Here is a 27,520-nt window from a genome sequence, read left to right as displayed (position 1 = left end):
GCCTCCCAAAGTGCTGGGATTATAGGCGTGAGCCACTGCACGCGGCCTCACTATTAATTTTCAATTCAGATGTCAGTCATTAAAAAGTCCCTAAAAATTGGCAGGAAATATATAGCCTCTAACAACTCTGTGTGGAAAACAGATCTATTATTATAATTTTTATGCTGGAATTGATGATTTTACCAAAATGTAAGCTCCGTGAGTCCATGAGATCAGCAATTTTTTTACTTCTTTGGTCTGTTTTGTTATTGTTGTTGTTTGTTTGTTTGTTTTTTAGATGAAGGCTTGCTCTGTCGCCAGGCCGGAGTGCAGTGGCATGACCTCAGCTCACTGCAGCCTCTGCCTCCTAGGTTCAAGCGATTTTCCTGCCTCAGCCTCCTGAGTAGCTGGGACTACAGGCGCCCGCCACCACGCCCGGCTAATTTTTGTATTTTTAGTAGAGACGGGGTTTCACCATTGTTGGCCAGGATGGTTGCGATCTCTTACAGTTCTGGTGCCTTGATTGGTATTTGGAATGTAATTGGTCCTACAGATATTTGTTGAGTAAACGACTTTTCTTAAAGAGATACAAATTGGCTAGCAAGTAGCAAGTAGACAAAACTAAAAATGTGGACAACTTACAAAGGTAAAGAGCACTTAGTACTAGAGCTTATTCGTATTTTCAGGTGTCATCAATTTGAGATTAAGGAAGGGAATTTGATTTTGACATTGATTTTGTTTTTACCAAATCTTCAACCCATGTATTTGCAGCCATGTGCTCACCTTGACAGTTTGCAATGCCAGAGATGGCAATAGAAAGAGGAGTTATATTTAATGTGTCTTTATGTCTTCAGGGTGTCTTGTGCATAGTGGGTATTCAATGCATAGTTATAGAGTTGTGTTGGAATAGGCAACTTAAGTTTTAAGCATAGCTTTCTATTTTTCTTGGCAAATTTTATTCTGGGAAAGGAACGACATAAGGTCTGAACACATAGACATATTGTTATTCAGTCCTGCCACAATGATTAAGTTTGGTTTTATTTCCAGACCTGAAATGAAAATCAGTTAACATATGGGAAATACTGCACAATTCCTCTCCACCTGCCTGTCATTTTCTAAGGAAGTGCTAGCTGCATACTTTCCCATGTGGTTTTACGTGGATTTATGTTGTATTAAGATACTGTGGTAACTAAGCATTTCGACATGAGGCCCCTTTGAGAGTTAGGTAAGTTGACACTTACTGGCTAAGTTTGCCCTGTGCTGCCCCCACCTAAGCAGGGCTCATGTGACAGAGCTGGGAAGACCTCACGGCTGAATTTTCATAGGATGGCACCAGGGGCCATTGAGCAGTCAAGAAGTGGGTGTGGTGAATGCACTTTCCACCTCCTCACCACACCTTCCCCTGTCCTATCGGTCCACATTCTTTAGTCACTGCAGTGTTTTTGAATGCTAACTTTCAATACACTTTGCTTCCGTTCCAAGTGGCAGTCTTCGTGTCTAGAGCAATGGGATCCAGAATTTTCCCATCTGAAAAGATATGTTTTTCCTAAATATTCATTTAGTCTTTAATAATTGGAATCCCAAGAAAATCAACAGAGTGTTTAACAGTAGCAGCTTCACCTGATGCCTGAGTCTTTAAGTGATTCTCTCCTACCATGCGCTTGAGACACAAATTCCCACTAACTGCTGGGGACCCTAACTTTTAAGGCACAACATTGATACTGAGAAGCTGGGTGATAAGTAGACTGACTGCCATTATAGATGAACAGAAGCAGGTGTGGATGCTTCAAGTCGTGGTGGTGATCAAAAAAGTAGTTCTTTCTCAACCTAAAAGACAATAACCAATGTTGGCTTACTTTGAAGCCAGATCACTTCCAGAACGCTGAAGTCACACAGTCACAGGATTTGATTGGTTTATTTTGTGAAGGACAATGAGGGAAGTGACTTTTTCAGATCATGTCATTTCTATATTAGAGGTCTAGCTTTAAATTCTTGAACTGCTTGGAGCACAAGGACTGACAATATGATAGAACCCAAGCTTCTAGCCTAGACATTCTCTAATACAATATCATGCAGAAAGAGTTGTATTTGTTTAAGGGCTCAAAGAAATGAACAAAGGATTAAAAATCCCTAGAGAAAGACAGAAAGAGACAAATATCAATAGGCACACAAGAGAATGAGTCTAAGATTATAACAATGATCAAATTTGGAACTCTTTTTTAAGCATAATGGGATTAAAAGAAATTTTGACTGTAAAACAAAGACCTCAAAGAACTATCTTCCTCTGAAGAATTTTGGAAATGTGTCTCTGGAAAGTACGTCATGTGGCTGCCATCTGTCAGATGAAATTAAGGAAATAAATCTGCTTATTCGTTGACCAGCCAGCCTGTCATTGTTATTCCCTCAACATGAAATAATAGACAAGTTATTAAGTTAAAAGGTTTTTTTGATATTAACTTTAAAAAGGAGAAGAAAGGTAATTTTCAAAAGGGAACCAAAGTAGTTCCTGGAAACCACCTTGATTTTGTGTTGACATCAAGATATAACAAACAAAACATGACGTCTATTGACATTGGCAAAAATAAAATGCTTCAGTGATGCCCAGAAAAGGTCAAGACAAATGAGTGGGAATTGTTCCATCAAAGGGTTGGACAAGTTTTAGGAATCTGGGTGAGATGTTGCATCAGTTAACATTTTGTGGGGAAAATTAGTTCACATCAGTTGATAGTCCCAGTGACTAGAGAAACCATCTGGATTTCCATATTCCTCTCCACAACCTCTCTCAAGCATGTAGTCTTTCCTAGTTAGACAAGAATGTGGAGTTAGATCTTAGTTCTACAACTTAATAACTGTATGAGCTCTCTGATCTTTAGTTTCCCCATCAGTAAAATGGGAATAATCTAACACCTAACCTTATAAAAATTATTGGGAGGATGAAGTGAAACAATGCTTACAGAGGGCTTGGCTCACTTCCTGCTGTAATCACTCAACAGATGGTAGTTTTCACTATCATTATGTGCAGTGTCTCTTCACTATTATGTTCATTTGAAGTCATTTTTGTCCCTATGCTCAATCTACTTGTCTTTCCAAATGTCATTCATGCTTTAAGTCCCAATTTAAGCCCTACCTGTTCCAAGGAGACTTGTCTGAGTACAATAGGTTGTATGCATGTTCTCTTTCTCTGAATTCTTGAATCACTTATGGTTTATATGGTGGGTTCAGGCACTTAAATACGTTCTCTCTTCTGTTTCACAATACTTAGTTCATGCTAATTATTCACATTTCCTTGAATGGATTCAGAATGATAGGCCTTAGGGTTTCATGGGTTTCTTAAAAGGTTACATTATCATAATTTGTCAAAAAAATTTCCCATTTTACCGATGCAGTAATTGTGACCCAGAAAGGTGAAGTGAATTTTCCAGGCTAAAGGTCAAACTCAGTGGCACATCAGTAGGACTCTAAAGACTGTGCCTTATACAGTGGTGCGTGGGTCTTGGAGGGAGGCCAACCTAAGTGAGAATCCATCACCTCAACACAGTTATTTCACCTCTCTGACCTGAAAAATGACGTTGACAGTATTTACCTTGCAGAGTTGTTGAGGAGATTAAATGGAATAATGTCCATAAAGTCCCAGTAAGGCACCTCACATTGTTGAGTAGATGTTCAAAAAATCAGATCCCTTTCATTTATTTTGTTTGTTTTCAGACAGAGTCTTGCTCTGTCACCCAGGCTGGAGTACAATGGCATAATCTCGGCTCACTGCAACCTTCAAGTGATCCTCCTGCCTCAGCCTCGTGAGTAGCTGGAACTATAGGCGTGTACCACCAGCCTGGCTAATTTCTGTATTTTTACAGCCTGGCTATTTCTGTATTTTCTGTAGAGACAGGGTTTCACCATGTTGGCCAGGCTGGTCTCAAACTCTTGACCTCAAGTGACCCACCCACCCTGAAGTGCTAGGATTACAGATGTGAGCCACCGCGACTGGCCCATTTCTTTCTGCATCTTTAAAGAAGATACCTTTTGTAGCATCTATATTCCAAACCTATATTAAGCAGCACTGAATAAATTCTTGGTTTAATGACTCAAGGGCAAAGTGGAGGGCTTTTGCCAGTGATAAATGTTAGAACTCTATTATCCCTAGAGTCTCTGAACTAAACAGCTCTAAGAACTCATCTACGTAACCAAAAGCAACAAGAGACTTGGGGTACCTGTGGGCATTGCAGCTGTACTTTGTGGAAGGCTTTGCATTGTGAGATGGTTACCTCATATTTAACTTCAATTTGATATGCAATTGTTATTATTTTAAGCACTCTTTAAGACTCTTTTGTGGTTTTAAAATTTTTTTATTTTTAAAGACTCTTAAATATAAACATGACCAAGGTATGGTTTTGTCCTCAAAGAATCCACGCATTTATGTGGAATAACAGATATATTTACAAATAACCTCAATAGATTTACATGCTGCAGAGGTAATGGATACAAAGTGATGTGGAAATACAAATAGGACAATCAATTAGGCCCAAGAAGGAGAAGCAACGAGAGCTGTTGAGAAGCATGACATTTGAGCTAGACGCTGTGGGTTGAATGTTTACCAAATAAATACAGACTTTATTAAAATCGTTCAGGGCACTGCAAGATGCTTCAAGCTTCTTTTCTCTTCAATTCCTAGATCACAGAGAGTTAATAATGTAATCCTGATATTGTTTTAGTGATCTGGGTAATCTACACTCTCAAAATCCAGCGAATTGGGAAGGAGGGATAGCAGGGGAAAGGAGGGTTGCAGAGATGAAAATGCTTTGATGATCACGAATAGCGTGCTAATGCCTAACAGCCACCATGAGACCATGTGAAGGGAAGCATCCTTCCTAAATTGATGGCAACACTAGTATCAAGTCTATTTATATAGCTCAATAAATAAAGACTGCATTAAACATGTTCACAGCACTGCCTAATAAATCCACAACCCAGTTCAAGTTTGGCTTATGTAAGCTGGGAGGAATCTTGGCAGAGCCCTTTGCAGTTTCACTCACTTCAAAAGTGTGAGATATTAATTAAGGAAAAGGTGGATTACAGCATCTAGGCTGATTTGTGCTGGCAGCATCTTGCTAGCAATCTGTAATCGCTCAAGACTAATTTCTTCCTAAACATCGCTCTTCTTGAGTTTAAGCCCACGCCTCCTCCGCTTAGCTCTCAGTTAGAGCTTCTCATCTCCTAGGTAGGCCTTATGATTTGGTCATTATTTAGACTTTTAAAGACCTTTTCTCCTACAGTGTTAAATTTTATGTGATTTTGGCTGGCAAGATAATGGGATTGCAAGACCGCCTATGAGAAATCAAAGTTGGATTAGCATATAAGGCAAACACACATACACACGCACCAAGAAACCCCAAAACAAAACATTTGATCAAGGGGTTACCTTTCTTTGGAGCACAGCAAAGTCCTGCCAGTCCCAAATATGTAAAAATAGCAATTATGTTTTCTTAGCAACTTCCAAAAGAAGGCTTTAGGGGAGGAAGTGTAATTTCTAGCTACTTTAGCCACTGTCAATAGCTACTTAGCTGTTGATAAGCTGAGAAATATGTCATTTGTCTTGGATGCTTTATTGTTATCTTTCCACTTTCTCTGAAGTCTAGCTCTGCACATCCTGCCCTTCTAGGCACTAAGTGCCCTCTTGTCCTTTCTTGCCATCTTTTTGTTCTGTTAAGACGCATATAGTCATTTACACTTTAGTATAAGTGGATCTTCAAGTGGAACCCCTGATTGTTGGGGTAATCTTATTTTCAGATTTGATAATTATAGTAATTATTACCTATAAAGGAGTTAAAGACTCTCATTAAGCAGGTAGTCAATTGTTTCTTCTGCGGGGAAACTCTTAGGAGATTCACATGAAGTAATGTTTTAGAAAAGCCTGCTTAATCGGTCCACGGGAAAGTGACTCCTGCCTTTTTTCTGTATGAACTATAAATGAAGCCCATTTCCAGCACTGAAGGATGCCTTAATATAAAACTTCCCTACCCCGGTTTAGAGTCTAAGAGGGAAATTTTCTTCTGTATTTTTTATATATACCATATACATTTACATACCATAACATTCACCTTCTTAAAGAGTATAATTCAGTGATTTTTAGTATATTCACATAGTTGTACAATCAACCTCACTATCCAATTTCAGAATTTTTTTTTTTTTTTTGAGATGGAGTCGAGCTCTGTAGCCCAGACTGAAGTGCAGTGGTGCAATCTCAGCTCGCTGCAACCTCCGCCTCCCAGGTTCAAGCGATTCTCCTGCCTCAACCTCCCAAGTAGCTGGGATTACAGGTGCCCACCACCACACCCAGCTAATTTTTGCATTTTTAGTAGAGATGGGGTTTCACTGTGTTGGCCAGGCTGGTCTCAAACTCCTGACCTCATGATCCCCCCCACCTCAGCCTCCCAAAGTTCTGGGATAATAAGCGTGAGCCACTGCGCCTGGCCCAATTTCAGAATATTTTAATCACCCCAAAAAGAAACCCATTAACAATCACTTCATTCTCCCTTCCCCTACCCTCTGGCAACCACTAATCTACTTTTTGTCTCTGTGGATTTGTCTATGCTAGACATTATATATAAACAGAATAATGAAATATGTGCCTTTTATGTCTGGCTTCTTTCAGTTAGCATGATGTCTTCAAGGTTCATCCATGTCGTAGCATGTATCAGTACTTCATTCTTGTTTTTTTTGTTGTTTTGTTTTTTGTTTGTTTGTTTTTGACACAGAGTCTCACTCTGTCACCCAGGTCGGAATGCAGTGGCACTATCTCGGCTCACTGTAACCTCCGCCTCCAAGACTCAAGTGATCCTTCCACCTCAGCCTCCTGAGTAGCTGGGACCACAGCTGCATGCCACCATGTCCAGCTAATTTTTTATATTTTTGATAGAGATGGGATTTTGCCATATTGCCCAGGCTTGTCTCAAACTCCTGAGATCAGGAGATTCATCTGCCTTGGCCTCCCAAAATGCTGGGATTACAGGCATGCGCCACCTCTTTTTTATGCCTGGCCTCTTTTTTATGACCAAATAATATTCCATATTATTTATTCCATGAATACATCACATTTTGTTTATCTATTCCTCAATGAATGGGCATTTTCACTTTTTGGCTATTATGAATCACAGTACTATGAGCATTCGTACACATGTTTATGTGTGGACATATATTTTCATTCTACAAGGGAACTTTTTACCCCTAAACAATTTTCACACCTTAATTAGGCTATCACCTCCCTGAGGGAACATATTTTATTCCTGTTAATATCACCAGTGCCTGACAGGCCCCTGAACCCAGAAGATGCTGGAAAAGTGCTGACAGTGACAGCCGACAGAGATTAAGGAGTTCTACAGGACCCTCAAGAACTTCTGTGGCCCTCCAGTTATATTCTGGGGGCTGTGCACTGGGGATTTGGCCTGTTCTAGAATATTAAGTGAATCGTATTCATTCTTCAAGACATGAAATCCCTCCCACTACATTTCTCCACCCCAAATAAATCTCTCCCTTGAAGCTTTTTCCAAACCAACTAGATAGGATTAGTCTTTAAGACTTTTGTGTTTGTAACATTGAGTTGTGTCTTTAACAAAGGATTTAGGATACTCATATTTGCCTTGTAGGTATCTATGTATATGTCTTGACTCCACCTCACTTGATGACAAGGTCTACAAAGCCAAAGATTCTTTATTACTCACCTCCTATCCAGAGGACTAGCTCTAATGCCTTTGTCACTAGAAGTATGCATTCGTTTCGTATTAACTGGACTATAATATAGAGTCAGATGGCCAGCTCAAAGAAGAGGTATGAAACACGTTTACTAGTCATAACAGAAGCCACTGCAGAATTCCCCTGGCTCCTGGAACCACAAAAGGAACCACTTTTGTGGTTCTTCTGGGCAATAGGCCCGGAAGATGAATGCGTGTTACTGAAATGAGAGATGTACGAAAACGCCGAGTCATTCTGTGAGTCATTCCAACATGTTCCTTGTTTTTACTTTTGGAAAGTGAGCTCCATGTCTGATCATGTCTGCACCGCCATCCCTTGTTGGATTATTCTCTTCCAGAGCTCAGTTTCAACTCCTCTTTCACGACGGCTGTGGTCTCCAAAGCCAGTCTTTCTGGTCTGAATTCTGGCTCTGTCTGGTACTAGCCATAGCCTTGAACAAGCGATGTATCTTCTCTGTCCTTTGTCTCCCCATCCGAAACCCAGGGACAGTGAGAGTCCTGGTCTCGCAGGGCTGTTTTTTGTTTTGTGTTGTTTTTTTTTTTTTTTTTTTCGAGACACGGTCTCGCTCTGTTGCCCAGGCTGGAGCATAATGGCGCTATCTAGGCTCACCGCAACCTCTGCCTCCTGAGTTCAAATTCAAGCAATTCTCCTTCTTCAGCCTCCTGAGCAGCTGGCATTACAGACACCCGCCATGACGCCCAGCTAATTTTTGTATTTTGTAGAGATGAGGTTTCTCCATATTGGCCAGGCTGGTCTTGAACTCCTGACCTCAAGTGATCCACCCGCCTCGGCTTTCCAAAATGCTGGGATTACAGGCATGACCCACTGCACCCAGCACACAGGGCTGTTGTAGGAGTCAGTAGAGTGTTTGAATATTGCCTGGCAGATAGAAGGCACTCACCGCACGTTAGTCATGGTTGACTTTCTGTTCCATCTCGATCTCCTTCCTTTCTGAACTCTGCTCTCACCATGCAGTTTGATAGTTCATTGTCCTCTGATTTTTCTTGGAGAGTAATTTTACTCTGCCTCTAATTATTTTTCTGGTGGTCTCACCTATCCAGAACATACTTGAGAGCCAAGAGGCAAGCAAATGGCAATACCTTCACCGCCACCACCGCCACTAGCACCAAGGCAACTGAGAACTCCAAATCAGTGTCACAGGACCCCTGGATTAAGAACCAACATCTTTACTCATAAAACCTCTTGGACCCATACTCAAAGCCTATTGACTCCTGGTGCATATGGTTAGAACAAGCTGCATCCTCTGCTTTTGCAACCCACAGCATAAACAAAGCTGTCTAGGATCAATTGGCATAGGGGAAAATAGTCCCCCGCAGCTCAGTACTCCGGAGGAAATATTTAGAGTGGTAGATACTTAGAATGCCCATAACCATGTCCCTGAGTGGGAGGAGTTTAAGAATGCAGGAAAGTGTTAAGAAATTTTAGAAAGATTATGATTCATGTAAGCTAAAAATTAAACTTACAGAATAGTGCCATATCAAATGATATCAGGTAAACAAAAGATAATGGTATGCTCAATTTTTCTCTTCCTCACCACGTAGTAAGCTCTTTTTAAGAGACTTTTAGATCTTCTATTTCTTTTATGTCCCTGTAACAGCACCAAGCCTATTAACTACTGCATAGGAACCTTAGAAATCTCTTAATTGTTGAAAAAAGAGCTTACATTAAAAAGGCCCGGCATGGTGGTTCATGCCTGTAATCCCAACACTTTGAGAGGCTGAGGCAGGCGAATCACTTGAGCTCAGGAGATCGAGACCAGCCTGCAATGTAATGAGACTTCATCTCTACAGAAAACAACCACACAAAATTGGCCAGGTGCAGTGGTGTGTGCCTATAGTTCCAGCTACTCAGGAGTTTGAGGTGGGAGGATCGCTCGAGCCTGGGAAGTCAAGGTTGCAGTGAGCCAAGATCCTGCCACTGTACTCCAGCCTGGGTGAGAGGAACAAGACACTATCTCAAAAAAAAAAAAAAAAAAAGCCCATAACTTGGTTTTTAATTAATTGCATCTGACCCCAGACCAAAATAAATAAATAAATAAATAAAAGTTATTAGCCTCACAATGGAATGACTCTGATAACATTTGTTGTGGGGAGCGGGGGCGGGGGGTGCTGGGGTCAGATGCAGTTAATAAATACTCATTTATGAACAAGGTTTGTGAATTAGTATTTAACACAACATTCCTTCTTTTAACATATACTTATTGAGTACTTGTTATGCGCCATGCCCTGTATTTATATGCTAGGAATATGGTGGTGAATAAGAAAGATGTGAATTGTTCTCCTCTTGGGGCTTAATACCCTGGATCAGTGCTGGCCTCTGGAAGTTTCTGTGATTAAAATATTTCACATCTGTGCCATCTAACACAGTACCAAATTGCCACATAGGGTTATTGAATGCTTCAAATGTGGCTGGTGCAACTGAGAAACTGAATTTTAAATTTTATGTAATTTGCATTAGTTACAGTTAAATGGTCACATGGAGCTAGTGGCTGTCGTATGAGGCAGCACAGCTCCAGAACCCAGTGCTGTGACTGCAAGGGTGCCCCTTAAACCTCCCTCCATTTTCTAGAACCATCTAACCAGAGTTGATATGGAGAATGACCCGTAAGTCCTACCAGATTCTTGATCATTAGACAAAGATTTCATTAACTCAGGCATTTTAAGGAGCTTTTTCTGTAAAACACATATCTTGCATATCCACAAAGTTCAACTTCACTGAAGAACTGAGTTAATCCAGCTAAATCTGAACACCCTCTCCCTTTGGGCCTGTTTATGATACTTTAAATTCCTCTTATCTCAAGGGAAAGTCACTTGGCACAAGCTCTAGAGAGAAATGGGATGGAGGTGGGGGGATCATGGTGCACCGTCATCTTAGCATATCAAAGAATTATTGTGATTCTCCACCTGTCCTCTCCACTCCCTGCTGATACACACACACACACACACACACACACACTTAGGTACATATATTGAACGTACAGTGGCTCATTCTCTAGGTAGAGAAGAATACCTTCCTGGAATCTACACTCACATGTTGACGGCTTCAAGTAAGGATGCATGTATTTGGCCCTGTGCATTCATTCCGTATCTTACCAGCTGCTTTTAAGATTTCACTCTGAAGGGTTTGCATCCTCAGCCAAGAGAACAAAGTGGACACATATAGACTCCCTCTGTGGCCTGTTCTGGATGCATAAGGCAACCATTTGGAAGGGAGAGCAGGCCAGAGAGGTGGTACCGCCAGATGCCCTGCTGAGAAGTGTGAGTGCAGGGAAGGTGTTGGCATGGCATGGAACCAGAGAAGCCCAGGCCAATGTCTCCACATGTCTGGGCTCTGGTTTCTTCTCCAGCAAGACTGAAAGGCTGCACCAGATTTGAGCTGAGTATGTGATGGTCAAGAATTGCTCCAGTCCACTCTCATGACCTCCTTTCCTCCAGAAATCTGCCAGACGGGCTATCCTGGCAGGAAAGCTGGGCCAATCACTTTGCAGTCCCCGGCCCCATACTCACCCACCTAGAACCAGGTTGGGACAAATATCAAGGGCAGCTCTGGAAGGGGAAAGATCACAGGTGGCAGAAGGCACAGAGGGTGGGTGTAGGCGTGGCTGTGGTGGGCAGTGTGTCAGGAGGGTCTGTCCCACCCTCCTAGCTCTGGCAGAATTATACACATACGAGGCACAAGTGTTTTTCTAGCCCCAGCCTGGGAACTGTCTGCATCTCCCAGCAGCCTGTCCTGTACCTTTCTTTTCTTAGCTGTGCAGCAGAAAGGGCTCTAAAAGCTGAGGTCTGAGACAATGGCTTGATGACTGGGCTTTGGGGCCAGTTTGGTCATGAGCTTCCCTTGGAGCCACTCCCGTTTTCAGGAGAAAGAGCCTCAGTGGGCCTCTGGGGAAGCGTGGCGCCCAGCCCTGGGAAAGGGGAGGCCTAGAGGAGTGAATCCAGGCCCTGAGGAGCGGCAGGCAGAAGTGGCTTTGCTGAAGCCAAAGCTGTGGGCTCCTTTCTCCACCTCAACTGCACAACAGCATGGGGTGGTGCCCAGCTCTTCCAGGCACTGACTGTACCCTTCCCTAAGTAGCAGATAGCAAGGAGTGAAAGCCAGGCTTCTCCCTTCAGGAATCAAGCCTTTTTGCAGGTGGGGAGGGGGTGACAGTCATTAACCTCTTTCAGAACTATTGGAAACTGTGGGCCTTCTTCCCTCAATAATGTGCATCCTCCACATTCTGCAGCCTCTCGGGAGGACTCATGTGCCTCTCCACGGGACCCCAGGGACAGTGCTCCCCAGTGTCTGTTCCCTGTTCCACCTGCAGTGAGATCCCCTTCAGGGAAGGTGGCTGTTAGAACGCAGTTATTAGGATCCCATACTGGATCTGCAGAATCAGAATCTTTCAGTTGGGGGAACCTTGGAACCTGCCCCGAGATTTTCCTTGAGAACAAACTCCTCATGTGAGAGAAGCCCCCAGAGCAGGATCCTTATAACAAGGACCCCAGCTGGCCCTGATGTCAGAGGAAAGTTTTGGGATTAAGAGAGGGCCAAGGGCAGGCTGGCTGATCTCCCTATGCTGGGCTGGAAGAGCATGGGATTGGGAGCCAGGAGTTTTGTGTTCTGGGCCCGGCACTTCCTTGAGCCATGTCAATGATTCAACTCCTGAGGCCTCCCGCTGTTCTTTGCCTCATTGAGGGGACGGAAAGACTGGTGGGTAAGGTTTGTCCACTGGCCTCCGTTTCGCATTTATTGGTGTGGTAGTGTGGCCTCAGAGCAGGCCCAGGGAAGGATCTTTGGGCTTCAAAGCAGTGTATCCACCCACACCGTTGGTTGCCAGGTGGTTTTACCTGGAGGTTTTTAAAATTTCTTTCATTGCAGTGGCTTGGCTTCTCATTTCTGAAGGTTTAAAAAATATGTACATGTGGCCAGGTGCGGTGGCTCATGCCTGTAATCCCAGCATTTTGGGGGACCGAGACAGGTGGATCATCTGAGGACAGGAGTTCAAGGCCAGCCTGGGCAACATGGCAAAACCCCATCTCTACTAAAAGTACAAAAAAAAGTTGTACTTTACTAAAAGTACAAAAAAAAAGTTGTACTTTACTAAAAGTACAAAAAAAAGTTGTACTTTACTAAAAGTACAAAAAATTAGCCGAGTGTGGTGGCTGGTGCCTGTAATCCCAGCTACTTGGGAGGCTGAAGCAGGAGAATCGCTTGAACCTGGAGGCAGAAGTTGCAGTGAGCTGAGATCGCGCCACTGCACTCCAACTTGGATGGCAGAGCGAGACTCAGTCTCAAAAAAACAAAGTATATATATACATATATATATTTTTTCCCACACTTGCATTTTTGTATTATAAAAGTGACATATGCTCATTGCAAAAAAAATATTCAAACATTACAGAAATGCCTCTCTTCCCATGGCCAGCCCTGATCATATTTCTCAGAGATAATTCTTACTAAAAATTTGATTCTAAGTTTTAATTAAAAAAAAAGAAAGCATGTAGAGCAACAGTGGCACAAGGAACACCTGTGGAGTGTTTACTCCTGATCAGGGAATGTACTTACAAGGAAACCTCACAATAGCCCTGGGAGGTACGGACCTCTCAACCTAGCGAGGGTTGAAGAAATTTGATATACACATATACATATACATACACACAAACACCAAACATCTATTTGTACAAAAGTGGGATGATGTTATCCTTATTATACAACTTGATTCTTTCATTCTTAATATATCAAGAACAATTTTACAGAACTGTGCATGTTGAACATTTTAACATCTGCAGTGTTCAATGATATGAAATCAGAATTAAGCAATACCCAAATGATTTTTTTTTTTTTTTTTTTTTTTTGGAGACGGAATTTCGCTCTTGTTGCCCAGGCTGGAGTGCAATGGCATGATCTCGGCTCACCGCAACCTCCACCTCCCGGTTCAAGTGATTCTCCTGCCTCAGCCTCTCAAGTAGCTGGGATTGCAGGCATGCACCACAATGCCCAGCTAGTTTTGTATTTTTAGTAGAGATGGGATTTCTGCATGTTGGTCAGGTTGTTCTCTAGCTCTTGGCCTCAGGTGATCTACCTGTTCTGGCCTCCTGAAGTGTTGGGATTATAGGTGTGAGCTACTGCGCCCGGCCTGATTTTTATTATTACAAACAATGCTGTAGTAAACTATTTTTTTTAACATGTATCTTTGTGTATATGTGTATTTCTGTAGGATAAGTTTATAGAAACAGTAGATCCAAAAGGGCATGCATATTAGTTCATTCTTACATTAAATAAAGAAATCCCCAAGATCGGGTAATTTATAAGAAAAGAGTTTAATTGGCCCACAGTTCTGCAGGTTGTACAGGAAACATGGCGGCATCTGCTTCTGGGGAGGCCTCAGGAAGCTTTCACTTGTGGCAGATGGAGCAGGCATCTTACATGGCAGGAGCAGGAGGAAAAGAGTGAGAAGGGAGGTGCTGCACACTTTTAAACAACCGGATCTCACGAGAACTTACTATCATGAGAATAGCACCAAGGGGATGATGCTAAATCATTCACGAGAAATCCACTCCCACGATATCATGATCTAGCTGCCTCCCACCAACTTCCACCTCCAACACTGGGGACTACAACTCAACATGGGATTTGTTAGGGATACAGATCCAAACCATATCAGCATGTAAATGAAAAAATTTTAATACTTTCCGAACAATCTGGATAACAGGAAATGAAATGTATTTGAATGTCTCTTCTAAGTGCTGAAGGTATTTTCAAATCCAAGTCCAAATATGAGGCTGGCAACAGGACATTTGTTTCCCAGAGCTGGTTTTAGATTCTTGGTTCTGCAACTGAACGGTTATGAAACTTGGAGAAACAAAGAGGGTATGCCTTTCATCGCTCTGGGCCGTGATTTCTACCATGTGAAACAACAGCATGGTAAAATCCTCTCTCTGAAGCCTGTTTTTGTTCTAACAGTCCCCAGTTTGATTAGTGCTTTAGCTCTCTGCCTTTGTTTTCCTATTTATAAAAAAGAATTTTATTCCTTTGACCTTCCAGGATCAATTAGTCAATGGATCCATTAGTGAAGAACTTTCAACCTTGAAGTGCTAAGTAGAGATGTTATTGCTTGTAGAGCAAGCTGATCTTAGCTGCATATGACCTAAAACTGCTGCAACTTCTAAAATAGTTGCTGGGTCTTTAAGAGAACAAGATACTTATTGAATCCAAAAGGCCACTCTGTCTCAGCACTCTGGCTTGTGGGGTTGAGGAGAGGCCGGTGTTTGGGAAGGAGGTGTTTGTTTGGGAAGGAGGTGTTTGGGAAGGAGGTGTTTGTTTGGGAAGGAGGTGTTTGTTTGGGAAGGAGGTGTTTGGGAAGGAGGTGTTTGTTTGGGAAGGAGGTGTTTGTTTGGGAAGGAGGTGTTTGGGAAGGAGGTGTTTGTTTGGGAAGGAGGTGTTTGTTTGGGAAGGAGGTGTTTGTTTGGGAAGGAGGTATTGGGAAGGAGGTGTTTGGGAAGGAGGTGTTTGTTTGGGAAGGAGGTGTTTGTTTGGGAAGGAGGTGTTTGGGAAGGAGGTGTTTGTTTGGGAAGGAGGTGTTTGGGAAGGAGGTGTTTGTTTGGGAAGGAGGTGTTTGGGAAGGAGGTGTTTGGGAAGGAGGTGTTTGTTTGGGAAGGAGGTGTCTAGGAAGGAAGTATTGGGAAGGAGGTGTTTGGGAAGGTGTTGGGAAGGGGGTGTTTGGGAAGAAGGTGTTGGAAAGGAGGTGTCTGGGAAGGAGGTGTTGGGAAGGAGGTGTTTGGGAAGGTGTTGGGAAGGGGGTGTTTGGGAAGGTGTTGGGAAGGAGGTGTCTGGGAAGGAGGTGTTGGGAAGGGGGTGTTTGGGAAGGTGTTGGGAAGGGGGTGTTTGGGAAGGTGTTGGGAAGGAGGTGTTTGGGAAGGTGTTGGGAAGGAGGTGTTGGGAAGGAGGTGTTTGGGAAGGTGTTGGGAAGGAGGTGTCTGGGAAGGAGGTGTCTGGGAAGGAGGTGTTGGGAAGGAGGTGTTTGGGAAGCCTGATCGGGTATCACATCTCCCTTGCGAATCTTGCCTTCTTGCAGTAAGAATTTGCAACTGTGTGTCCTTTAACAAAGAAGGAATTGTGTGGACCACATCCTCACAGAACATGGCATGTATTACGTGAGGGACTGACCCAATCTGTGTCTGTGGTGTTTGGGACAATAGCTGAGATAATAAGGACTTCCATTTCCCCCAGGTCCTCCAATCATGTCATGTGACCCTCTTAACATCTCTGACGCAATAACCAGACAGGGAATAGTCATCCCCATTGTTAAGATGCAGATGCAGAAATTCAGAGGGGTGTGCTGACTGTCTCCTATCACATGGCAGTAGCGGGTGGCAGAGCTGGACAGTCGCGGCTCCATCCTGGTTCTACCGCCATGGGTCTGGGGTGCGTTACTCCCCAGCTCCTTTCTGCTGGCTCTTTTTAATGGCCGGACTCCTCTTGGGAGCCCTGTCCAGTCGAGGCTTACCCAGCTGAGAAGGTGCAGCACTCTGGCGTTTTGAGGGACACGTACAGCACGCAGCATGAAATGTCTCTGAATTTGGAATCCTGCCGATGGTAAGCTTTAACTTCTAAAACACAGGAAAGAAGAAAGTTCAATGATTGAAGATTATCTTTCAGATTGTTGCTTCCCAATCTGTCCTCATTAATACCCTTGGGAGCTGGTTTTGAAGAAAGTCCTGCAGCGAACTGTAATATCTGGGCCAGAAGAAGACAGGGATGACTTACTTGGCTACTTGGGTGGAAGGTGGATTTTTATTTTCTGGCATCCATGGGGCTGAGCTTTTAAGGAAGAATCCAGGTAGCATTGATGGTGCTCTCAGGGGTCCAATTGCACCAATAATTAAAAGGCCTCTTGAAACAAGTGAATCAAAATGAAACCACCAGACAGGACTCACCCAGACAAGATTGGGAGGAAACTGAAACTTGATCAGTTTCTCCTGCAACCTATCATGTCCTTCCCCTGCACACACCTTCTCCCCTTCCTTTGAAAATCTCAGTTCTCTCCCCTCTCAATCCCTGCCCCATTCCCACCCCAACCTCCAATTCCCTCATCCGTAGCATAACAGGAAGGAGAGTAAATGGGATTGACTCAAGCACTTTAAAACATCAAGGGCCAATGGCTGTTCTTCCTTTGCTTCCACATCTCCCTTTTCCAATATTCGTTTTCCTTCCAGGGACCATGTGTTCGAATGTTAAAAGAGCAATGGATACCCGTCAATACCAAGAAAGAAGTCAGGAATGGTGGCGGTGGGAAAGTAAAGGAATTTTCTGATCTTCCAGATAATCATGAAGATGGATACTGCATATTTCTCTGTAGCATGTAGGAGCTGTTATCAATTAGAAAGGGAAGGCAGAACAAGCACAAGAGAAATACAGTCGCCCTTTTCCTATGCAATGACTACACAGTCTGGAAAGGTAGTCAGGATAAACTGTAGTCAGCAACACCCAGGTACCGTTCCTGGATCTGCTCACAGGCAAAGACCCTTTTCCTGGCTTCTGAATTAATGCCTGGATCTTTGGGTCAGAGTAGTGTTTGGTAACTTTCAGAAGAGTTCAGAAGCTTATATTGGCCCCAGGGTATGTGGATCCTTTTTTTTTCTTTTTTTGAAACAGTCTCGCACTGTCCGGGCTGGAGTGCAGTGGTGCAATCTCGGCTCACTGCAACCTCTGCCTCCTGGGTTCAAGCGATTCTCCTGCTTCAGCCTCCCAAGTAGCTGGGATAACAGGCACCCACCACCACGCCTGGCTGATTTTTTGTATTTTTAGTACAGACAGGGAGTTTCACTATATTGGCCAGGCTGGTCTTAAATTCCTGACCTCATGATCCACCCACCTCAGCCTCCCAAAGTGCTGGGGTTACAGGTGTGAGCCACCTTGCCCAGCCCAGTGTGGATCTTTGGCAGAGAAAATGTGCTATAGGTACCAGATTGTTGGACTGGGGCCCTGAAATCTACTTCTTTTCTGCCATGCACTCTCCTATCCAGTCTTCAAAACCCAAGCCAAACAGCACTTTCTTTGAGACACCATGCTGGCTTCCTTCATACAGATTTACTCCATTCTACCTCTGTGATCCTGTGGCCCTGTGTTCATATCTCAGGGCACACACTGTATTGCAAGTAGCACATAACATGCCTGCTTCATCCACTAATCTGTGAGCTTCTTAAGCTCAGGCTGAGCCCATTTTTGTAGCTCTTGAATTTAGCACAGTATCTAGCACCCAGTAGATGCTCAATAAATAGAAAGTGAATGAATATGTACTTGCTCTGCCACTAACTAGTTATGTATCTTAGACAACTCACTCACTTATCCTCCTGGGATTACTCATTTAGGGTACTGAGTAATAGGGATAGCACAATTTGTATGACCAACAGGACTATTACGTAGTGCAGAAGAGATAAGACATGTTCTTAATATAGATATGCTACACAATCACAAAATTCCCAGAGCTGGAAGAAATTTGGAAATCATCTAATACAATGGTTTTCAGAAATTTGAAGCCAAAGAACTGTTTCTTAAGGAAAGCTAACAGGAAAGTCCAACATTTTGGACTAATTTTTTTTTCATAAAAGATAAAAGATAAACATGAGCTTCTCTGGTTGAAGACCCAGCATACTCTCTCCTTCCTTTCCTTTCCTTTCACCTCTATCCTAGGGATGTAAGACGTACAGTCTGAAAACCAACTTCTCACTTTAGTGAGAATAAGCTGAAGTCCAGAGAAGGCAGTGAATTTGCCTAAGGTCACAGGGCTAATTAGAAAGAAAAGTAGACCAGGGAAGGAATTAACACATGAAGACTGCAGTGACATGCAGGACAATAGCTAGTCCATGAAAAAACAACATACCCATATATTAGGGTTGGTTTGTTGTTGTTTTTCTTTTGAGACAGGGTCTTGCTCTGTCTTCCAGGCTGGAGTGCAGTGGTGCAATCATAGCACACTGTAACCTTGAACTCCTGGGCTCAATTGATCCTCCTGCCTTAGCCTTCCAAAGTGCTGGGATTACGGGTGTCAGCCACTGTGCCCTTCACCACATATTATGTTTAATTCTTGCAATACTCTATGAGGAAATTAGGGCTGTGACGATTTCTGAGATGAGGAAACTGAGGCTTTAAAAAATGGGCTTGAGTAACATTCCATGGTCAGTTGTAGTAGAAGTAAAAGTAACTAGTAACTTAATTGATTACCTAATATGTGCCAGTCACCTTTGTAAGCACATTACACGTATAACCTCATTTAATTATCCAACAACCAGCACCATCATTAGCCATAATTTTACAGAAAAGAAAACTGAGGCACGAATTGGTTGAAGGAGCTGGTTTGGAATCCCTGCACCAGTCTGATTGCATGCAAGCTCTTTTTGCTACATCACTCCGATCTGAGGTCCTGAACCCAGGTGCTGTGTCTCTTAGCCCAGTACCTTCTCCAAATGCTACTTGACATGAAAGAATCCTGAAAGAGTCCTGAAAGAACATTCTGTTATTTGAACTTGGTGGTGGAAGAATGAGGAGCCTTATTTATACTCAGGGTACCTCTCAGACTCCATCTAAGACCTTTTTCCTTCTGGTACTGATTTGCCCTGTTCAGGGCTGGTCAGTACAACTCACCTCCTTCTGGATGGACCGGGTGAGAAACAAGGAGACCTCGTCCAGGCTCTGGGGCTTCAGGCCATTCACCGCCAAAAGATGATCTCCGTGGCAAAATATGCATCCCAGACGTGGGGGGCCTAGCCACTGAGACACACTGCAGTGGGAATACAACATCCGACACCAGTGTGAGGCTCAGCCGGCCAGGAGGGCAGGGCACACGTGGAGTCTACAGGGAGTCCTGATTCTAGGTCACGTGGCACCACCTCTGAAGCAGACTATCTCCATCTGTTTAGAATATTGTTTCCTCTGTCACTACTACAGGAGCCTAACCCTTTCTCCAAAGCCCAGCTCAAATTATACTGCCCTTGCAAAGGCCCATAAAATCCTACATCCCATTCCTCTGCTATAATTCATTTCCCCTACCCTTGGACTTGTATTACATTGTGTGAGTACCTGATTTGTTACATTTTTAAATAAAATGCATTTTACATTTACTTGTTTGTGTGGCTGTCTTTTGTTTTTACGAGGGTACATGACCCCAGAAGTATGATGTCACCTTTTTGTTTGTTTTGTTTTTTAATTTTTAAAACCCCATGGTTCCAAGCAAAGAAAGAGGGCTCAGCGTTTGTTGGAAGTGAGGGTGTAATGATTACACAATGAATATCTAATGAACAAATAAATGAATTAAGGAATGAAGCAGCTCAGTTATGGAGGACTCCACAGTTTCGGCCAAGTGTGTATTGAGCCTTGGATTGTGGACTATTTAAAAAAAATGGAAGGTGTGGTTCCTCCCTTCTTAGAACTTATAAGACAACTATTGTGTAGCGTTTACATTAAAGAGTTTTCTTCTCTTACGAAGATGTAATCTTCCATCAAAATAAATTACAAAGTCTTTTTAAAAATGCCATATCAAATAGACAGTGATTACTTTAAGAAAATTCTCTGCCACACAGTCTTTTGTGTCTGTGTCCGTGACTAGCAGGTTTTTTTTTGTTTTGTTTTGTTTTTTACCTTGTGTCTGGAAGTCTTAGAAGCTGATATGCTTTCTTCTTTTAGGCCTCTGATTCCTGTTGACTTCAGTAATTTCACTCATTCATCAAATACTCATTGCACAGTGATCGGAAATTATGTCCTTGGGTCATCTGTATCCCCGCCCATTCTTCCTCCCTTCAAGGAGTCAGAAATGGCTGCTTCCTGAACTTTTGGGTCCTGTTATTCCCCCCCTCACCTCCCAGCTGACTTTCCTGCACAACAAGACCCTGATTTCGGCCTCAAAGACTTTTGTAACAACAGCAAGACAACAGTCCAAGGTCCCCGACCCCCCAACCCGAGTCAGTGTTGCCAAATACACTGTTTCAAGATGTAACTGTTCTCTTCAAAGCTTCCAGCCCCATTTATAATCCACAACAGTCAAATCTCCAACCTACCATATCCGTCCTGCGGCTTCTGTGAGAGCAAGATAGTTGATGACATCAGGAGGAGAAAGGAAAATGTTCAGTTTCTCCACTTGGCTTTCATCAGGGATATTACTATGAACAAGACATTTGTAAAAGTCACATCAGACAACTGGCCATGGCTCTCAACTGTACTTTCTGTTTCTGAGATGATATTGCACAGGTAAAGGTCCAAAACATTTGGAGAATAATATAAATTTAAGTTACTGAAAAATCCTCTTGGGATGTGGTAGTGGATGGTAGACTACGGGAACGGAGGGAAAATGGACTAAGTTGGTTATATAACTGTCCACATCAGGCCAGTCTGCATATTTCTTTGCTGGAAATGATTCCGTAGAAGAAGGCACGGAAAAGAGTTAAAATTACATCAGTCGTACCAAATGCTCTTGGTATCACTTAAGGCCTAAATAACCCCCTCCTGGTCTATAACTAAGCCCCATGCAACTTGCATGCCCATAATTACACTCATGGGAAAACTGACTGACATGCTATTCAGATCGGTTTGGATCCCAAGTCTTGGGAACTGAAAGACTAGCCAAGGGGTGATTTTTAAAAATAGCTGAAAATGCCACCCCAGCCCCGGGGACTGCTTTACTTCAGCTCTATCATCCCCTCTCCTTGGCCACAACGTCAATGACAGGGAGAAGATGGTCAAGTTTTTGGCTGACTTGGAGATTTTTAGGAATGGCTTTAAAATTTAATTCTAAGTTAAAAAACAAACAAACAAACAAACAAACAAAACAGTGGGAGGGAGCCTGCCTTGCTCTTAGGGCCCATAAAGTTTTAGAAATTAGAGCTTTACTTGATTAATATAGACAATTGCACAACAGTTAGTGAGGCCGACCCCTTTTGGTCATTTGTGGTCTGTGCTTCCACATCGGCAGGGGAGAGACACCAATCAATTCCTGAGCCTTGTTCTTGCAGGTGGAGGCCCCCATCCTGGGTCTCTGGAAGAGTCTGGGGTTCCTCTTTGCTGCTATCCACAGACTCATGGGATGTCTCTTTGAAAAAACTAGAGTATAAGAAGTTAAAACAAGCCCTATTTTAGCATGTGTTTTTACAGTGTTCCCCTGTGTGTGTCAGATTTCAGTAGCTAACAGCCATGTGAAGACTAGCAAGGTCTTGAAGTATGTCCAACTATCAGAATCACAGCCACAGATAGAATCAAATCCAACAAACTTTCCTTCTAAAAATGGTTATGGAATCAAAATTACCCTTTACAGTGTTTGGAGGACAGAAGCGAGAGTGTGAGAGACATAAATGCAAAGTAGAAGATAACTTCCTCAGTAGACGGAAAAGGTCCTGAGGATGTCATCGGTGGTTTTCTGTGGGTGGAGACGTGACTCCCTCATTTTTGTGTGTTGAGATGATGGAATAATATGTGGAACCTGGTCTGTGGTAATGTTTGGCATCAGTTTATCAACTATTGAAATGAACTGACAGTCATTGTTCCATAACAGCAGATGAGCAAAAATCAAATTTTTGAATGGCACTTTGACTTACTAGGATTCCATTGGCTCATAATGACACTCGATTCTTCCAGAGACCTGGTCTGGACCATCAGTTTCAATGGATTCACCAGAATCACTGGAAGCAATGACATTATCCAACTGTAGATAAAAGGAATAGATGTAAGAATCCCAGTTTACCAACAAGTCAGGTACCTTCTTATTTCTAGTGTTAACAGCTCTGGGCTCTGACATAGAGGTACAGTTTCCAGTGGATGAACGTGGTTCTCATTTGGGAAATATCAACTGACCTTACCTCTGTGAGACTGAACCAGCAAAGCTTCCGGAGGACTCAAAGTCAATTTTCTTCTCCTGGATCCCTCATGTGGCTGACACAAGTGTTATTTCTATTGAAACTAAATTGCTATTTATCTTTCTGTTTCACCATTAGGCACTTAATTACATGAAAGCGTTTCCCCAATCAGTTCTACTATAGAATCATGGCACTTGGCTGGGTCAAAGACTTTGACACAATGTGTAGCTGGTCTCAGGCTACTGTGCTCACAGGCAGGCCAAGTGGCTTCAGGGATGCTACAATGGTCTAGGAAAACACTGCCCTTAGGAAGCTCTCAATAGCCCCCTTAGAACAAGGAGAGTCACTTGTGGCGATGATTGCTCAGAAACCCTAAGGCCTACCTAAGTTCACCGTTAACCCATGATGGAAACCTTCCTTCCAGTCAAGCCAGTCTTCCCATTGGACCCCTGCAAATGGTGCTCTTCTGTCGCCATATTCATGCAGTCTTCTTCACCTAGAGTGTCATCTTTCCTTCCTGCCTACTGAAATCATGTTCAGGCCTGCCTGAAGTCCCACAGCCCCCTCTGATCACCTCAGTTACTGCAGAGCTCTCCTTTCTCTCAATTTCTATTGCATAGTTTTGTACTTATTTATTTATTTTTTTGTCTTTTTAGCTTAGTTTTGTCTGCTTTACTAGACTTTGCCTATCATAAAGTACCTAGCAAAGGCCAGGCCTCTAACTGATGCTCAGTACACGTCTGATTGGTTGGCTGGACTATCATAAAAGACTGCATCCCAGGAAACACAAACATGAAAATCTTTTGGTGAAAAAAGAACTATGTGCTCAAAGGAGCTTGGGAAACACCATGTGTTGTATTTGACTTGACTATTTACAGTGCACCACTGCATACTAAATGCTCTGAGAATTCTGCTAAGAAGTTTGTTTAACTTATTTTAACTGGGTGTTTCCAGAATTTATTTGACCCCAGAATGTTTCTTTTATATAAACATATGTCACCCTCTTACGGAAAACCCTCAGTTTGGGAAATGATGCAGCATTGCCACCCTCCATTCTGTCTTCCTGTCTCTCACTTCCATTCTCTTCTCTCTATAGTCCACAGCGGATACAGCTGCTGGGTTAATACTAATGGAGGATAATTCAGGTTTTGATACTTCCCAACTCAGAAGCCATCGCTTCCCCTATGCTGTCTACAGAATGAAGTCAACTTGGCATTCAAAACCCTTCATGGGCTGGCTCTTTTCTTCTGTTTATCTCCCACTATGCCTTTCACACACTCTAGGATGCAGCCTCACTGAACTATTCCCCATGCATGTATCAAATGGCACTTCATCCCGGAAGCCTTCCTTGACTCTAGTAGAGACAGAAAATCTGTTCTTTTTCTATTGCTTCCGGAGCATACTGACCACGTCTTTTGTGCAGCATGATCCTGTGGTAACTGACAAGACTATGCACTCTGAAAGCAGGGCGATGTCAGGCTCATTACTTTAGCCACCATGCCCAGTATAGTACAGTGACTACTGCTCAGAAGGCATTCAGTAAGGGCCTCCAACTGATCAATAGACTGATCGATACACAGAACACAACTGATCACCCAAGCACCTTGGCTCACATTATTCTTTCGGCTAAGAATGCAGAAAGACTCCTCAAGGCAATCCCCCACATCCAAATTTTACTCATCATGTATGGTCAAATGTCATCTCATCCCTGAAATCTTCCGGATTTTTTGTTTGAAAGTCATCTCCTCCTCCCATTGCTCATGCGCCCCTAGAATTTTATAAGCATCTCTCTTCAGCCTAGAACCCTTCTGTCTTGTATTACAGCTGGCTCCTAGTCAAGTGTCAGCGCCATGAGCACGTCATCTGTATTTGATTTACCTCTGTGTTCCCACTGACCCTAGCCTAGTATTGCACGAAAAGTGCATGGCAGGGTTTCAGTAAATATTTGTGAAAGAAACAAATGATGAATGGACAAGAAAGGGTTACCTCTAAAAGAACACTTCGAGGAGTAAGATAATAATTCTCTTCCTTCACATCTTGAGTGGTTTCTGATAAATCTTGTAGATGAGCTTGCCTAAATCCTGGAGAACTTTTTTCCATTAAATGCTGAAGAAAAGAGATAAAAATGCTTTGCTTTTTCTTTGCAAGAGATAGAATTAAATCACATGCATTCTGGAAAACCCATAATAAATTAGTTGGGTTAAAAAAGACCAGAGGGTCTTCCAAGGTTACATCTGGAAGCTCACACAACTTCAACTTGCCTCTTGAGTCTGGGTCACCACTGAGGATGAAAAAATATAAGCATAGCACTCAGGCTTTTTTTTCTCTACCATTTGGAACAGTCACTCAGAACAAGTGGTTTTCTCCTGTGGGTGGTATTCTTTTTTTTTTTTTTTTTTGAGACAGAGTCTTACTCTGTCACCCAGGCTGGAATGCAATGCAGTGGCGCAATCTCGGCTCACTGCAACCTCCACCTCCTGGTTCAAGTGATTCTCCTGCCTCAGCCACCTGAGTAGCTGGGAATACAGGCACGCACCACCATGCATGGCTAATTTTTGTATATTTTTTAGTAGAGATGGGGTTTCACCATATTGGCCAGGCTGGTGTCAAACTCCTGACCTTGTGATCCACCTGTCTCGGCCTCCCAAAGTGCTGAGATTATAGGCGTGAGCCACCATGACCGGCCCTGTGGGTGGTATTCTAAGTCACTAAGCTCTGGAGTTGCCACCCTCATCTTTTTCCTGTTATCATCCAATACCATCTGAGAATGTAATTAACCCAGAATCAAGGTGCTGCACCTTTCCTGTTCCTGCTCCATATTTTTCTTTTGTGTTCTGTTCACACACTTCTATTGTTTCCATGGCAACGGAATTTGGTTGTGTTGATCATGTGATAGTATGAATTATAGGTTTCCATCTAGATTCAACCACTATTGCCTCCCCTTCCCCATAGATACACAATATTCTACTAAAGTAGCTTCTTCACGTGGCAGAAAAATTCCAAGAACAATGCCTCAGAGCAGGGGGTTTGGAAAAGACCCTGAATGTTCTCTAGGAAAAAAGTCAAGTTTTTTTTTGTTGTTGTTGTTGTTTTTTTTGTTTGTTTGTTGAGATGGAGTCTCCCTCTGTCGCCCAGGCTGGAGTGCTGTGGCCAGATCTCAGCTCACTGCAAGCTCCGCCTCCCAGGTTTAAGCCATTCTCCTGCCTCAGCCTCCTGAGTAGCTGGGACTACAGGCGCCCACCACCTCACCCGGCTAGTTTTTTGTATTTTTTTAGTAGAGACGGGGTTTCACTGTGTTCGCCAGGATGGTCTCGATCTCCTGACCTCGTGATCCGCCCGTCTTGGCCTCCCAAAGTGCTGGGATTACAGGCTTGAGCCACTGCGCCCGGCCAAAAGGTCAAGTTTTTAAATATAGGTATGTTTAAGTTCTGTCCATGTTTTAGGCTCCAAGCTCATGGAGCCAGATTATGCTGAGTTGGGGGTAAAGGAAATCCACTTAATTTAACCACCACCACCACCATCACCCAGCAAGGCAAATAGTACTATTAACTCGAGCTGGTTTAAAAATCACTGGATCTATAGTGTGAAAAGGCAAGATGACAAATAATGTTATCTCTAGGGGAAAGGAGATATCATGAGTGAACAGCAAGAGGTGCTTACAGAAAAGGGTGAAGCTTCCTAACTGCTGCATACCACCGTTTCTACTCACTAAATGAAGAACTGAGGTGAGGTGTTTGGCATGGTGAATTTGATATGCTACAAAAAGCTTTCAAAATAGTTGGAGAGCTACCAACTAGATAAAATAAGGGGCTAGGACTCATTAGATGTACTTGGTATACATGGACAGGGCAAAGTCAATGGATAAGTCTTTAAGAGACAAAACAGTATCTGTGCCAGAGGACAAAACCACTCAGCATGTTTATGACTAATATCCCAAGTTGGGAACATTGCAAATCCAAGAAAGCTGAAGGTCCAATTACAAGTCGCTTTCAAGAGGCAGGTTACATTATATTTTATGTCTTCAAATGGATTTCATTAGAAATGAGGATGAAGTGATAGACAGCTATAATGAATGAGAAGCAAGATTGATTAAGGTAAAGGGAGGAAATTAACAAGAAACTTGGCCTTTGCCTGAGGAATACAGACAGAATGGGCAGAAAACAGGTGGTGTCTGGGAAATCTTTTGGCAGAGGGATCTGTGCCCTCTGTGTGAAAGAAAGGAAGAAGTCGCCGGCCAGGTTTTGGTTTAGCAAAGGGCCTTACACTAGCATACCCAAAGCATATCAAGAGCATCCAAAATCAATGAATACACTGAGACGTATTCAGGGCAAGCCCTGAGTGAGGCTCATCTGTGGTATGGGATAAACATCAGGGCTAAGAATCATTCTTATAGTGCATCGGGCTTTGAGGAAGGTGGGCATGGTTAAATTCAATTGCTAATTGGTAAGATTTTTAAGCATTAGCTGACTCCCAGGTGTGCTGTCCTGAGAAAGAAGTGAGCCCCATTACCGTGTCCTGGAGACCACTTCTTGGTGAGCTGGAACCAACAGCCTCCAATGTGCTGGGAGGGCCAAGGAGAGGGCTGGGGTAGAAGAGGGTTCTTTTATTACCCAATGAGAGTTCCTCCTGCTCACAAAAAAGGAATCAGTCAGGGCACGGTTGATCTCCGTCTGGAATGAAACAGCAGTCTCTCTACTGTGCTCCTTGCCTCCCGTCTTTCCCCACAGTGATCTAACATTCATGCCACTGGCCTGCCAGCATTATCTCACCAAGAAAAGAGCCGAACTTGTCTCTCTCCTGTTTCTAAACCCTTGAGGACATTTAGCATGACCCTCAGAGATGGCCAGCGTTTCCCTCCACCTGTCTTCTCAACTGTGTCTCTTTCTGATGCCCTCTGCCCTAGTTCCCTTTGCTCTAATCATTTCAGTCTACTTGAAGACATGCCTTGATTTCTC

General features: G+C 43.1%; 1 protein-coding gene across 4 annotated transcripts in view; it reads right to left on the bottom strand.

Moving 5' to 3' along the window:
* Nucleotides 1-15,855: 15,855 nt before the first annotated feature.
* PLEKHS1 (pleckstrin homology domain containing S1) overlaps nucleotides 15,856-27,520 on the bottom strand; it is a 30,490-nt gene continuing 18,825 nt past the window's right edge. The window contains exons 7-13 of one of the 4 annotated variants that reach the window (XM_025397138.1): nucleotides 27,075-27,191; nucleotides 24,552-24,671; nucleotides 22,308-22,414; nucleotides 21,607-21,816; nucleotides 20,778-20,879; nucleotides 19,369-19,504; nucleotides 15,856-16,334 (exon numbers count right to left, since the gene is read on the bottom strand). In XM_025397138.1, the coding sequence (XP_025252923.1) occupies nucleotides 16,155-16,334; nucleotides 19,369-19,504; nucleotides 20,778-20,879; nucleotides 21,607-21,816; nucleotides 22,308-22,414; nucleotides 24,552-24,671; nucleotides 27,075-27,191 (972 nt within the window). In that variant the 3' untranslated portion in view covers nucleotides 15,856-16,154. Of the gene's footprint in view, nucleotides 16,335-18,903; nucleotides 19,225-19,368; nucleotides 19,505-20,777; nucleotides 20,880-21,606; nucleotides 21,817-22,307; nucleotides 22,415-24,551; nucleotides 24,672-27,074; nucleotides 27,192-27,520 lie in introns of those variants that run through there. The other 3 variants (XM_025397140.1, XM_025397139.1, XM_025397141.1) reach the window with 3 other exon arrangements.

This window comes from Theropithecus gelada, chromosome 9 (assembly GCF_003255815.1).
Source record: "Theropithecus gelada isolate Dixy chromosome 9, Tgel_1.0, whole genome shotgun sequence".
Taxonomy (NCBI): domain Eukaryota; kingdom Metazoa; phylum Chordata; class Mammalia; order Primates; family Cercopithecidae; genus Theropithecus; species Theropithecus gelada.
Note: the sequence above shows the minus strand (reverse complement) of the source record. Positions and strands in the feature narration are given on the sequence as shown.